Here is a 14215-nt window from a genome sequence, read left to right as displayed (position 1 = left end):
GATTCTCCAGATCTAATAATAACAAGAAGATGTTAGCGATATTCGTTTAACCAACTACCAATCTCGACCCATCACCGATGGATCCTCCTTCCCTGAATCAACGAAGGAAAGGTGAATCGTGCTCGCTGAGAAAATGGCTGGCCACTTTGGTATCCGCATAGGGGGCAGCAGGATCATGGTGTTGAAGTTGAAGGGCACCGAAGAGAGAGAGAGTGCGAGGGAGGGGTAGATGGGCAAAGAGGAAGAGGAGGAGGTGAGTCGACCGTGTGCAGCCACGAAGCGGAGACCACGGCGTTGCATTTAAACGACGATAAGTCTCGAAGCTTTGAAGACACCGGTCGGTAGGGACACAAGAGGGGCAAGAGGGGGGTTCAACGACCCGTTGACAGCCAGACAAGGCGGACGCAGGCCAGACCAGCGCATCAGCCCGGTCGAACGGTAGAGAAATAAGGACAGAGGAACACGACGACGAGGGTAGGGGCAACACAAGTGGAGGGGCACCAGGGGAACGTGTATATCGCCGTTATTATCGCCATCGACTTTTATCGCCAGACGATAACTCTCGACTCTTGGCGGTTACCTAGCTGCTCCGACCATGCTTTTTTCTCGTTCTCGCCCTTTTCTGCCCTGTCGCTTTAACCTCTTCCCTTTCGCCCCCCGCTGCCAACGCCTCCTCTCACCCCCTTCGCCCGTGAACGCGGCGGAACGATCCGACTGGTCCGGCCGCGGCAAATACCCTTTGACGGCTTATCGCTCTCTATGACGATAATCGTGTAACTGTTTCTTTATTTTTTCGCCCTTTTTCCATCGCTTCGAACGGTGTTGCACCTGACGTTCAGCGTGCCTCGTGAAAAACAATGTCTCAAACGACGCCGCTTTTGATCGCCAAACTAGTCAACGGGACGAATTATTGGGGCTCTTTGATTTCGATCGTTCGGATCTTTTATTTTACGGATTTGTAAAAGTTGCACAGGATAGTCGTTGTTTCGTCCGAATAAAATGTTGTCAAAGTCGACCGAATAATGAGGTATACGGAATAGATAGGTGATTCGATAGAATTCATTCATTCAATGAATGGTTTGATCAATGAATTCGATTGTATCCCCACAGGCAGAGTAACGCGAACAGATTGAGCTTTTCTATTTATGCACCCCTAAAAGCGCACCCTAACAGCGGTATGACGCTGTCAACCTGTTTCGCACGATGTTACTCTGCTCGTGCGAGCAGTAAATTATTTTGTGCAGCCAGAAAACTTCATTCAATATACATAAGCTCTTCGTATAATTCTCCACAATGCAAATAGCCTTCGTTTCAATAATTTCACGATTCTCGATTTTCCCTGCGAATCCGAGAACCAACCTCGCGTCTTCGATGATCGATCCGTCGACGAAAGGGCGAAATTCTGCGATCATCAGAAGAATTGGATGCCATGAATGTGTACGCGTCGAGACGACGGCGTTACGACGTCGTTGAACCGATAAAGATGAAGGATGAAGCCCTTTCCGAACGATTTGATCGGATTCCATGTTTGATCGTCGATAATCCAATTTGCCCTCGACGCCCTCGTGAGCTTTCGTAGATGTATGTACGCGAGGCATGTATTTTTCAACGAGCCACCGCCGTCTGCCATCGTACAATCGTACAGATGCCCTTTGTCAGCAGCGGTGCCGTTCAATTTTCTGAAATCATGCATACACCGTAACGACCAGGCAACCGTGACTCCTGGAAAAGAGTATTTTCACATGGTGAAACGTATTTTACCAACGACGTCGACCTGTCAGTCTTTTCCATGTAAGGCTGATCATGAATTTTCATTTCGAGAGTGTAATATTTTGCCACCATCGATGATGACCCTTTTTAAGGAACTGCTTCGACAAATCGAACAATTGTATAGCGAAGGAAGCGAGTGATATTGCGGCGTACACGCATTAAGGGGATCGTTCAACAGGTGTATCCGCGATGCACGAGAAATTGCAATTCGTTCGTGGCAAGGAGAAAGAGTCAGAATTGATTGTCGGCCAGGAATACAAAGGACGATGCATTATTTGACGAAGTCGTATGAAACGGAAAGTTCTCGTGCTGCTCGTTCATTTGCATATTCGTACACGTCTCGAATGACTTATGAACGAGAGTGTACGTATAGTATCGTTAATCGGATGGGTCGAAAAAAAGAATCAGCTGCCGAGATATTTCGTTCATGGATGCGAAGGGGTTAACAGATAACAGCGTGACGCATACGACAGAGGTTGAAACTGACAGTCTGTTATTCAGCTTCTTCGCCGATATCGAACGTCGTGTACGCGCGAGCGTATAAATCTCATCCGGTCTCGTTTAATTGAATATTTAAGCGATAGGCCCCGACTGATTTCGCATGATCGGCAAGTTCATTGACATCGAAAGAGCAAACTTGAAGAGGGAATACGCGAGCCCCGTCTGGCTCGTCGCGAGTATATTCCCTTTCATGGTCGTCGGTTTCTCTTTTGACATCCTCCTTCGAAGGTTCGAGCCGCCCTCTTCATTTTTCTTGCTTCTTGCCTTTTTATTTCTCCTCTGGCTGGCTGTGTTGTTGCCACCCTGTGCTCCTGCGATTCGTATACAAGGCTCGTCCTCATGTTCCACGCATGAAGTACGAAGCGATACGACGTGGTGCGTGACGTTTGCGATCGGTGATTCGAGAACGGCAGGTGTAACTGTAAAAAACAGCCGCAAAAATTCCGGCTGCCCGAAGAGAAGCCCTTGCCTGCTGCAGCCTCTTCTTTCTCTTCCCCATTCCACTTTGCTTCCCCTCTTCCTTCATTTCTTTTTTTTTTTTTTTTTAAATCTTTTTTTTGCCCTTCCACGCTCCCTTCCACGCCCTTGACTGCCTTCTGGTATTTGATGGAATAATAACAGGACGAGCGGGAAAGATTCGTGACGTGTAGGGCGAGTTTCCGATCCTTCGTACGACCACGTAGGCACTGGCTACGACAGGTTGCACGAAACCAGCCTAAATGATGGATCATTAATAAAAGAAACTTCTTCGACTGAACCGGTTGCAAGTATCCCTTGTACGACAAAGAAACTTTGAAACATTGTTGCTCGAGGTAAAGATTCAGGGGTTTCTCGAGTGTTTTCGGTCTTTTATCGTCTGACCGCTTTGCTTTGAATAACATAAGCTTCTCTTGAATTTACTTCAACTCTTCTTTATATTCTTACAATTTCAAATAGACTCGTTTTGCCTAAACGACCGCTCACTAGATACGTAGCCCCTTGCCGTACAATTCTCTCAGCGTTTGCGTCTGCCGAAATCAAGGAAATTGAAATGTTATGTATTGTATTTACAGATTCCCGATTGTGCAAATTCTAATTGAAATTATACATCAAATTCAATTACAATACAGATACGGTTCATTTTTGTCATATTTGAACTGTAGGTGCGTCACGAGTCAGACTCGTCAAAGTAGCGCGACTACTGTCTGACCACCTAGCTCGATCTACTTAGGCCGTAGTAATCATTGATCCCGAGCGCTACTGTCCGATTGTTTAGCTTATTCTACTTGATCTGCCTATATTTTCGCATAGGTAATTAAAATCGCTCGCGTCGAATACCAATCGACAATTCGAATTGGTAAGCTGTAACAGCTCGGTGTATCCTATAAACCCGTTCCCTTTAGATACGTTCTCGGATTCGTAGAGAATCGGTGGAACGGTGAACGGGGTCGTTGAAGCGTATTCTGTTGGCGCGCGACGATCAAGGCTGGTCGTGCCCGCGTTCTCAGACAAGACGGCGCATTTTGCAGAAACACGATCTCTCGCGAGGCTGGTCGGCGTTACCGCGAGCGTACGTACGCGGACAAGCTCGCGTAGAAGCGGGGCAGACGAAAAAGGAGAAGTCAGGCACGCAACCGAGTCGAATGGGTGTAGTGAATGGATGTGGTTCTAAGCGTTTCCTCTACCTTTCGACTCCGTGAGAAAATGGAAATCAGCGTCGATGACGGAGCCATGATGTTTTGCTCTCTGCCGCGTTGCCTTTATTATTTATGAAACCGTGGCCGAGAGATTAGAGGAGGTAAAGGAAAAGAAGAAAAAAGGTGGGCAGAGAAAAGAGAGGCGAGAGCAGCTGAGCCAAGCGACGCAAGAAAAGAGAAGAGGCCACCGCTTGGAAAATGAGAGACGAGACATGCCAGTGAATGGCAATGGCCTGGAGTGTACTAGAAGAGCGAATCAGAAGAGAAAGAGAGAAAGAGAGTGAGAGAGGGAAGGAAAGGGAGCAGGCTTGTGCAGCAAGCCATCACAATGTGTTCTGGTTGCTTCGGTCTGTCCGTTCGTCCCTGTGTACGTCCGTACGTCTGTCCGTTGTCTGCCCTGGCACTCGAACCGAGTGCATAGCCGTCTGGCCCCGGTAGAGGGTCTCTGACCGATTATCACTTGGTCTTTATGCTCTTTGAGGTTCTTTTAAACGACTCCCCGTTTCTCTGCTCCACCTCCTTTTTACTACGTTCGCTTCTTCTCATCGTGCTTCGCATCGCATCTACGCTTCTTTCTCCCTCCCTCTCTTTACTTCGTTCAGCTTTGTTCTGATTTTCTTTTTCGTCCTCGTAAAATTCCTTAACCCTTTCGATGTTTTTATCTCACCATCTCCTGGCTATCCGTATTCGAAATTTTTAAATTGAAATAAAAATTTCATCGTTGGTCGAGAGGGAGGAATCGCGCAATTCGATCTTAACACCGATCTCCTTCGTTCTACCGGTTAGTTCGCGCGAGTGACCGGCAAAAGGTCGAGCGAGGTTGATAGTAACGGTGAACGGGGTGCTCCACCACGGTGTGCCTTTCTTTAAATAGCATAGTTCTCGAGTGACCGTGCCGGTTCCACGAACTCGGTGTCCGGTTCCAAGTATGCCCGTGGAATGCCGTAGTCCGAGCGGCGAGAGGTAAAAGTGCATTTTTGCATTTTCTTCCCTTCTTTCCCTTTCCAACCGGCCGTCAGCCTTCTGCTGGCAGTCGCGTATCACCGTCTCCCTATCAGCCTACGCGCCTCGCCTTTCACCGACCAGATTCGTTCAAGGATCGACGTTCTCTTGGTCCATGACCGTGTCTGTCTACCGATCTTGCTGCGTTATGCGAGCATTCTGTTTACGAGACAGTCTAGCCGACGCGAGATCGGAGACCTCTTATCTGAAGGAAGATAAGTTTTCGCTGCGCGTGTACATACGGCGAGACGATGCGGCACGAGTCGTTTTTCGACTCCGCTCCCAGACGCTGATGACGAAGGAAGTCGTCGTGTGGCTCCAGTCACGCGTGTTTAGAAACACTGTTATAACACTCTGCTCCGGGCTTCTGGTAGTACGGTAGTCCCGAGCAAGCACTCGATTAAATCTTAACGATGTCGCGGTATTTATGGAACGATCCGTACCCGACGAGATTCGAAAATGTTGGCCGAGAACCCTTTCAAAGAGTACGGTTTCCAGGTCAGCCGCTTTGGCTACCGGTTTCCAGATCGATACACCGCCACGGGATGGTTTCGGCTAAAATTTTCAGCATCCTCTAGAAGTTTCGGCAAAAACGGCAGCCAGTCGGCGTCATGAAATCGTTACGTGGCAAATAATTGAGACCGGTCGGCTGGCTGAGCCGAACTACAACTCTGACGTCCTCGATTTTAAATAAGGAACGGCAATTCGGTGACGTCGATACTGACAACCCCCTGCGAAGGGTGGTAAGGAGAAGCGAGAAACCGAAGCGGTTTCTGTCACAGAGACAGAACCTCGGGAATGCATATCGTGACGCCGCTGGCATTCCACGATTAACCTTTCCAATGAATTATTATCGCTGACCCGGCGGCTCCGGGTTTCAGCTACTCGCCAACGAACAGCACACACCTTTCGATCTTTCCTCCCGTTACCGCATTCATCCGTTCGTTTCATTTTTTACGCCTGTCAGATCGCGGTGCATAAGGCGGAACGACACGACCCAGAGGAGGCTCGATTTCAAGGGATCAGCGAGGAATACGTGTATCGAAATTCGGTTGTGCGCTAGGCATGTGTCCTGTTACGTCTGCTGCGCGTGCTTCGGTCCCGAAGGGTGACTCAACGGAACGTGCCGCGCGCGATGTGCCAAATATGCATAGGTTCGTCCGAAGTATCTCGGATTCTGTTGACCGGTCTTCCCAAGGGGAGATTGTGGGTGCGTGCCACGGATCGCGTGGTCAACGTACCGTTCCTAGTTCTCGGATCTACGATGACGAAAGGTACAACGCGTTCTCGTTGTCTTACGATGCGTGTGGATTTTTGAAAAGGGGACTCGGTTGCATCTGTAGGCGTGCTTGCAATCGATTTTGCAATTACACGCGAAAACACAGAATCTCGAGGGTGGGATAAGAGGGGTGGTCGAATAACGAGTAACTAGGGAGTGTGAAGAAAGAGAACGATTTTCACGACAGCGCTCGTCGGCTATGACTGCGACGGCGAGTGCCGCGACGACAGCAGCTGTGACGATAGTGACGGTGGTGGCGATGGTGGCGGCGTTTGTCACGAGCAGGACGGTGGTGGTGACAGTGGCGATGGCGACGAGATGGAGAATCGAAGAAGGTAGCGGTGCTGACGGAAGAAAGAAAGAAAGAGAGGGTGTTGCAGGCGGAAGAAGGGGTTAGAAATTCAGTAGATGGAAGAGAAGAGTAAAGGAGTGTAAGGTAGTATAGAGGTAGAGGTGCGGGTCTGGCGTGAGACGCGGCCGCGGCACGGAACTCGAGGGACGGAAAGGGGCGAAAAGCGACGAGCGCCACCGAGACGGGACGAGGCGCGACGAGGAAAGACGATGAAGGCCGACGGGGGTCGCGCACCGCGGCGCTGAACGCAGTGCCATCCGATAGGCAGCACCGCTTGCTCCACGGATCTTCGGCTCGCTCGCTTCGAGCTCCGGTCGTTCGCTGTACGATCCACGCTCGATCCGCTTCCTTTATTTTTCGTTCGTCTTGGCGTGGCTGCCCGTCGCTGCAGTGGCGTCCATGCCGAGAAAGGAAAAACCAGCATCGACACGACGCTGCAGAGAGTGGAAAACACGGAGCCACCGCGAAGACGCGTGCACTGGTCGTGTGTGTCGTTGCCGCGCGTAGTTTTACGTGTACTGCATATACGCCGTGGTCGAGCTCGTGAACAGAGGTGCCCCCTCCCCTCAACCTGAACGGCGAACGCGTGGTGGTCAACACGGTGCGTGTGCTTCTCTCCTTTCTTTCTTTCTTTTTTTCTTTCTTTCTCTCTTTCTTTCTTTCTTTTTCTCGCATGCTTGCTCTCTTTTACTTTACATCCTTCCGCTTCCTTTTCGTCTTTTTCCTATCGTTGCTTTCGTTCGCCGCGCCGCGTGTGCACGCTGTCGTTTTATTTCCTCCCCCCCCACGGTTCTCGTCGCGCCTTCTTTCACCTCCCTTACCGTCGCGTCCGATAGCACCCTTTAATATCGTCGCCCGGTTGATGCCGTTGGTGCCGTGCGATTTCACCGAACCGTTGCACCCAACTGCAAAACGGCACAACGTGCGCGACTAAATTTTCTCCGCGGGTATACACGAGTTTCCATCGTGTACGCGAAAGGTACCCATTCTCGGAACGCGAGAGAGACCCAGCATGGCCGCCTAGCATAAGACGAGTCAGAGTTCCTTGCCTGTGTCCACGCTACACAACGGCATCGCACCAAGCTCTTCCTCTCTTTTCCTCTCTTCGTCCCTTTCTATCCGCCTTCTCCCGCCCTGTGTATTCAAAGAGTACACACTCCTTCTCTATCTCTCTCTTTCTCTCTCTCTCTCCTTCCCTCCGGTGCATACGCATACAGTTGCATCGCAATCTGTCTTCGTTTTTGTACAATGTTGTTGCTCTCGTTGCGTCGCTTTCTCGCTTTCTGTTCCACGCTTTTCCCTCACCGTTCGTTCCCTCTCCTCTTCTTCTCGCACCTACATATATTCCAACTCTTTCTCGTCCTCGTCCGTGGTCGATCTCTTTCCCACCCGATTTCTGCATCTCTCTTTCGTTCTTGTCCCCTGATCGCGCCTTTCATTCGAAAATAGAACGTCAGCGCGCGTGCCGCGCACATTTTTCCTCATGAAAACAGCGAATTCCCACTCGCTGACACGCGCGCGCGACCCAACACCAAGCGACCGCTCCGCTCCTATTCTAACCTCGCTTTCCGCCCAAAAATTCCACCCATTTTCGTCTCTATCACCTTATCAACGCGTTGACCGTATACATTTTTCTCTAATGTCGAGATTCTTCCTCCAAGATACATCGAGAAAGAAAGTTTCATCAATCGTATCACCCGGTATATAGCGCATAGCGTGCATTTTTCATTCGAGCATAATCGTGCAATCGCATTCTATGCGAACGAAGCGATTTACTATTGCGAAGAAAACTCTGCCCCTGCGCATCGACTGTCGCAGTAGTCAGACACGCTATAAGTGTAATTATTCGCAGTACGATCGCTCCATTTTTCAATTAAAACTTTTCCAATTTTTTCCGTGCCGTCTTGCAATCCTCGGATAATATCGACGCCAGTATCGTTCATCGACGACCTCCGCAGCGTTAAACGATTCGTCCTTTAACTCTAATCATTCTTAACGTGTAACGATGTTTATCACAGGGATGCCGAGACGACGACGAAACAGAGAAATAATATTTTCATCGTGACATGGGAATATAATAGAAAGGTTAGCTCTCGGTCTGCCTCGTGTATCTCGTGGTTGTTGGTTTTGTTGCGGTCAGACGAAGGCAGACGTCCGACGATATTCTGGCGGGAGACTCGTAAAAATAGTGCCTTCGTCGTTTCCTCCCTTCGACTTCTCCGACTATAATTAGCAGGATTCGAGTTTTCTGCGTAAACAAATATTCGACGGTTGACGCGGGTTTAGACTGTTTTCAGTTTGTTCGCGATTTCCTGTTCAATAAAGTACCCCGTGAATAAAGTAAACCCGAAACACGACTAATCCGACGTACTCTACTCGTGTCGTGGCTAAAGTCAGCGTCTATCGATGCTACACGAGTTTTGCATTAGGAGAGTGTGGACAGTAGAAACAGACCACTTTGTCTGTTGTCGTCAGCCGTCCCTTTTCCACGTTCGCGATGCCACGTTGGCATACTCTCTAGCAGACGGTTTCTATAGGCGAAGAGGTGGGCTGTGCACTATTCATACCCGATGACCGTTCATAAAAATAGGATTCTCCTGATTCCTCTTCACCAATGCTGCGCTTAATGGGCAACCTCAGACGTTCGGTAAATCTTGAGAAAATTATTCCTTCCCTTCAACGATCGATAACCCGAGCGTCTCGCTATCGAACGATCGGCTCACGATTCCCTTACGCCTGGGGTATCGTGTTTGAAAACCTGCTCCCATCATCCCACGTTTTCAAAGCATCCATCGGATATTAATTTTCTTCCTCGACGAATAAACAATTAGAATGCCTAGATGGATATATAGTTGGATAGACTATTTGCAAATTAACCGACAGCTCGAACATTCTCCCGATGAACGTAGAAAATGGTAAACACAGGGGTACGCGTTACAATTATTCCGAACGTCACTGAAATAGTAACGCGGTCTATTCTCGTCCCGGAGAATGCACGAACACGGATACTATTTTGAACTGGCCGCCGTGAAACGAATATTAAAGTATCGTTAATCGCATGCAAATGACCGTAGATGAATCTCTTGTTTGTTCGAAGCGGAATCGAAACGATTAGATGGAAAAATTCCGGCCCTCTAGATTAGGCTTTATCAAGCTGTCGATATTAATCGCGTTCGATATCGCTGCTTTGCATCGCGAATATCGCGTGGATATCGAACAGTTGGTGCAGTTGGATTAATTACTCGTCGTCGAAGGGGCCACGAGTAAACGGAGGTCGTCGTAATTCGACATAAATAATAAATCTGTTCGCATTTCAAGACCAACATGCCGGAGGACCACTCGAAATCTCGAGTGAACCAGTACAGTGGGGCAACATTTTCATTTTTGAAACGTACCCGTGTACGTTCGTGTACCGGGTACGTTGGGTTAGGTCTGCGTGTGTTGGAACATCGGTTCATTATATTGTGTGCGGTCGGGTACAAAGCGAGTAGGAGACAAAGCAACAAGGAGGAGGAGGAGGGAGAGAAAAGGGTAGAAACGTAGAACGAAACGAATCACTCGAGATCCGTTCGTGAACTATTTCCTCGGGGCTCGTATTTTAGGAAGTTGTAGGAAGCATGAGTCCATAGACCAGAATAAGACAGTGCATGCTGCACGAGGCTGTTCCTCTTTATCTCTTAGTCCATCTCCTCTTGTTTATAATTGGAACGTTCGGTGTTGTCGCGTGTTTCTTGTCTTTGTTACTGTAATTATTTATACCGTTCTTTCACGCTTTTCAATTCATACGATAATTTACGATTTCCGTTTGCACGAGTACTAAAATCTTTTTCCGCATATACATTAAATTATAGATCTGAAAATATTCGATAGATCAAAGGATAATTTTAGAACAAGGAAATATTGTATCTATTACATAACGGTGTTCAGAATCGTCGGATTTATATTTAGACTACATATGTTTCGTTGAAAAATTTGTACGAATACGAGGCTGGTCTGAAAATAAATTTTTATACGAAAGGTTCGTAACCTGGTGGAATTTTCGTTGGTTACAGACACATCGTAGCCACTGTGTTGGAGGCCCGTAAACGCACCCAGTCGAAGCTAAGCGGCAGAAGCGTTCAGGCGAGGAGCGTGAAACGTTGGCGGAGAATGCAAGGGCGAGCAGCGGAGGCGCGCGGATTCGCGAAAGCTCGTCCGACGATCGTCCACGCCGAGGACGACGATCGTCACGGCTCGCGATGATGTCGGAACGCGGTCGCGTAGCATCGGTTTCGTCGGTTGTGTTCGCGCGACACAGAGAGCTCGTTAGAAACGTTCGACACGCGACGGGATAAATGCGAGACCGAAACCTCGTGGGTGGACCAGTTGTCGCGGCGACGAAAAAGAAGAAGAAAAAAAGACACCTGGAATCGATACGACGACGGCATCAACGGAAATCAAGCTGGTGGCAGTGGATGAGAACAGGTGTGCAACAGAAGAGGAGCAACAACGGAAGGTTGAATGTAGATCAGGAAGAGGAGGAAGAAGAGGCGGACGAGGAGTCGAGGAATTTCGGGAAGGATAGAGGGAAGAAGAGGAGGACGGATCTAGAAGAGGAGGAGGAGGAGGAAGAGGAGGAGGAGGAGGAGGAGGAGGAGGAGGAGGAGGAGAAGACAGGGATAACGATCCGAATCCCGAGGATCCATCGACAAGATCGGCCTACTACCAGCTGGACTGGACGGCCTCGCGAGTTTTCGTGGTAAGGCCGTGGGTTGTGGGGGCCACCACGGGGGCGGGGGTGGGTTTACTCCTGCTTTTTCTCGTCGTCGCTGTTCTTGGCAATCAAACGTGCACGACGACGGCTGCGCCGGTGGTGTCCGATCCGTACGTGTCCCTCGACGCTACGCCTCCTCGTCTTCTGCCTCGATCAACGGACCGCTGGTCGTCGGATTCCACCGTCCGGAGTCCGACGTCTCGTCGATTTTCAAACTACCAGCAGCCGGACGTACATCCTCTGCCGAAAGGAGAGCTGGATTATCACGAGATATCGTTGCTCCCAGCTGAACGACACGGTTTCGATGCGATTCGGTTGCTCTCTCCCCAGCAACCATCTACGATCGATACCATCAGCAAGAAGGATACATCTTCTTCCGTTGCATCGCAAGAAGGTGGAGGAGGAGGAACAGGGAGAGGAGGAAGAGGAGGAGGAGGTCTGGCTTACGAGAGGACCAAGTCGAGACAACAGGTCGTTGCGAGTCTGCACGATGATCGAGGCTCAGCTTATTTGAGCTCCGTTCAACCGTACTGGCTCCAGGGGAGATTTTCTCGTCCCCGTCGCGTTCAATCTTTCTCGGCTCTCGTCGGTACAGCCGAACCGAAACGCCACGATATCCTCGAGTTCGCTTTACCCGAGACCAACCATCACGACTCGACGTCGTCGTCGAATCTTGAGGACATTGTCAGAGGGCCGGCTTCTAGCCGGAGTTCTTCAACAACCACGACGACGACGGCGACGACGACGACGACGACGACGACGACGACGCTGGCAACAACCACGAGGACGACGGAGGAGTCGCGAATCACGGCTACGATACCGATAACTTGGATCACCGATCGTTTGGTCCATCGAACTGCGCCGCGGTTATCGGACGTGCGACTATCGGGAATACGCAACAGGAAGTCGAAGGACGAAGAAGTAGATGCGAGGGATAAAGACGGAGGGAGGTTCGCGTTCGCGGGGGACGGTAGTGGTGAGGTCATAGGTGGTGGTGGTGGTGGTGGTGGTAGTGGTATCGTCGATTGGAGCACAACAGTCGCCGGGCCGATGTCATCCTGGTCGTACCCCGATGATGAGCAGCCGGGAGCTGTAAGGACACGGCTGAGCCCGGATGTCGCGACCGAGAAGGACGAGGAGACGGATGGTAGCGAGGAACAGGTCAAGGTCACCGTAGCTCAGGGTAAAGGCTCGTCCACGTCGACGGCAGGGACCACGACCACTTCGTCGACGACGCAGTTGCCACCACCCGGTCAAGACACCTCTATGGAAGCACGTGAGTAGCACCTTTTCCTTATCTTTATGTCTCTGTATTTGTCTCCGTCTTCGTCTCTGGCGTACCAGAGACCCCGTTGCATCGTCTCTATCCACCCAACCGCGAACACACGCTCAAATCCCGCGGGTTTTACGCTTCTTTTAGCCGCGCCTCTCCTCGCGGACGTGTTTACAGGAACCAAAGCTGAGCTAAGGACCCTTGGTCAGGCTATTTTTAACTATTCTCCCTACAACCTTCTTCCCTTTTGCTATCGTCTTCGTACTCGTCCGCGTGGCTTCTGCCTTACGTCTGACTTGGTAACAGGACACTCGTATTCTACTCGTTGGTCCTTCCCGTTGCGCCCTTTCACGTCCTTCGAGAAGACACCCACCTCCGTCTCTGCGAATAATGATCCTTTTCCTCTTTCTTTTCACCGTCTTTTTAATCTTTAATGCACCGCGCGAATCCGGGAGGGTGCTTCTTTTCCCCTTTTCTTTTTTTTTTTTATTTAAGAGCTTCTCGTTATCTGTCCTTAGAATACTCGAGGAGCGTAAAGTACCTTTGGCGATGATTTAAGATCGAATTCTCTAATATTGAAAATTTCACTCGAAACTAATTATCGTTAATTGCGAAACGAAGCAACGATTTCTCGTTCGCGGAAGAAAGAATGCAAATATAAAAGCGTACAGGTCGGCGGATTGCGCGAGGGTAAGGGAGAGAGGCTGACGGTGAAACGTGTGCATCTCGTGTGTTTTCGATTACGCTTGCACGGCCGTACGCCGGCTGCGTACGACGTACGGCTCGTGACTTCGCGTATGAATCAGCTAGCTATTCTTTTCGCGCGCTGGCCGACCGCGCGTTCTCCTCGCACCGTCTCCTATCTTCGTTGCACTTTCTGTTCCGCTTTCGCCTCCTCCTCGTTCTTCTTACGAAACGAGCGAAGACGGCCGAATCCACGCGAGCAATTTCTCGCGACCGCCACGACCAGCTTTCGTCTTCACCCTTTTAGCCCTTTTACCTCCCTTCGCCAGACAAAGTCGCGTTCCTCCTCAGCCTTGCTCCGTTTCGCGCGAAGCCGACTTCCACTGGCTGGATTTCCTTCGTTCTTCTCCTCCGATTGTTCTACGCTTTCGTTGCACTCATTCATGTTTCTTTTTTCTCATTTAATTCGGACGGATATTCTTTTCACGTTTCGTTTTACGAAATTAATCAATTCTAAGATTCTCTTATCAAAGTCTCTAAATACGCAATACCAGTCGTTGAATAGAGTTAAATGGTCGATTGAAACAGCGCTTCCCGTTCATCGAAGATCAGAGATGAAATTGCAATTTCGAGACACAGAGACAACGGTAGATTGTTCCCGGTAGATTAAGCACCGAATCTAATCGACGTTAATGAAATTGCTGGATTAAAGCCCGTTCGAGGAGCCGGGAGGATCCTCGACGAAAGAAATTTCATGATTGTTTTGCAACAACAGAACCGACGGGTACCCGATATCCGTAAATCGTTTATACGGCCTGAATGCCGCATCGAAAGCTCCTGATAAAAGGCTCGATGGAATCGCGCGGCGAACGGTTTATTTTAGATTATAACGTTGCATATCGCGGCGTGTAATCTCGATAAATAG

At 49.7% G+C, this 14215-nt stretch overlaps 2 protein-coding genes across 2 annotated transcripts in view; both read left to right on the top strand.

The window, feature by feature from the left end:
• The first annotated feature begins 6213 nt into the window (after nucleotides 1-6213).
• On the top strand, nucleotides 6214-11164 carry LOC114878266. Its single transcript, XM_029191864.2, has 3 exons — nucleotides 6214-6223; nucleotides 6416-6563; nucleotides 10633-11164. Exons 1-3 carry the CDS (start codon nucleotides 6214-6216, stop codon nucleotides 10820-10822), a joined length of 348 nt encoding a protein of 115 aa, XP_029047697.1. The 3' UTR covers nucleotides 10823-11164.
• A 34-nt stretch (nucleotides 11165-11198) lies between these two features.
• The window catches only part of LOC114878276 (lateral signaling target protein 2 homolog), an 80948-nt gene continuing 77931 nt past the window's right edge, over nucleotides 11199-14215 (top strand). Inside the window, exon 1 of the mRNA XM_029191887.2 lies at nucleotides 11199-12609. Coding sequence (XP_029047720.1) covers nucleotides 12384-12609 — 226 coding nt within the window. The 5' untranslated portion in view covers nucleotides 11199-12383. The remainder of the gene's footprint in view (nucleotides 12610-14215) is intronic.

This window comes from Osmia bicornis, chromosome 6 (assembly GCF_907164935.1).
Source record: "Osmia bicornis bicornis chromosome 6, iOsmBic2.1, whole genome shotgun sequence".
Taxonomy (NCBI): Eukaryota; Metazoa; Arthropoda; class Insecta; order Hymenoptera; family Megachilidae; genus Osmia; species Osmia bicornis.
Note: the sequence above shows the minus strand (reverse complement) of the source record. Positions and strands in the feature narration are given on the sequence as shown.

Bases quoted from the DNA above. Each gene is read 5' to 3' on its own strand.
- LOC114878266 (XM_029191864.2), top strand. The intron at 6,564-10,632 runs GTAGCGGTGCTG...CGTTGGTTACAG, and splicing joins GAGATGGAGAATCGAAGAAG to ACACATCGTAGCCACTGTGT.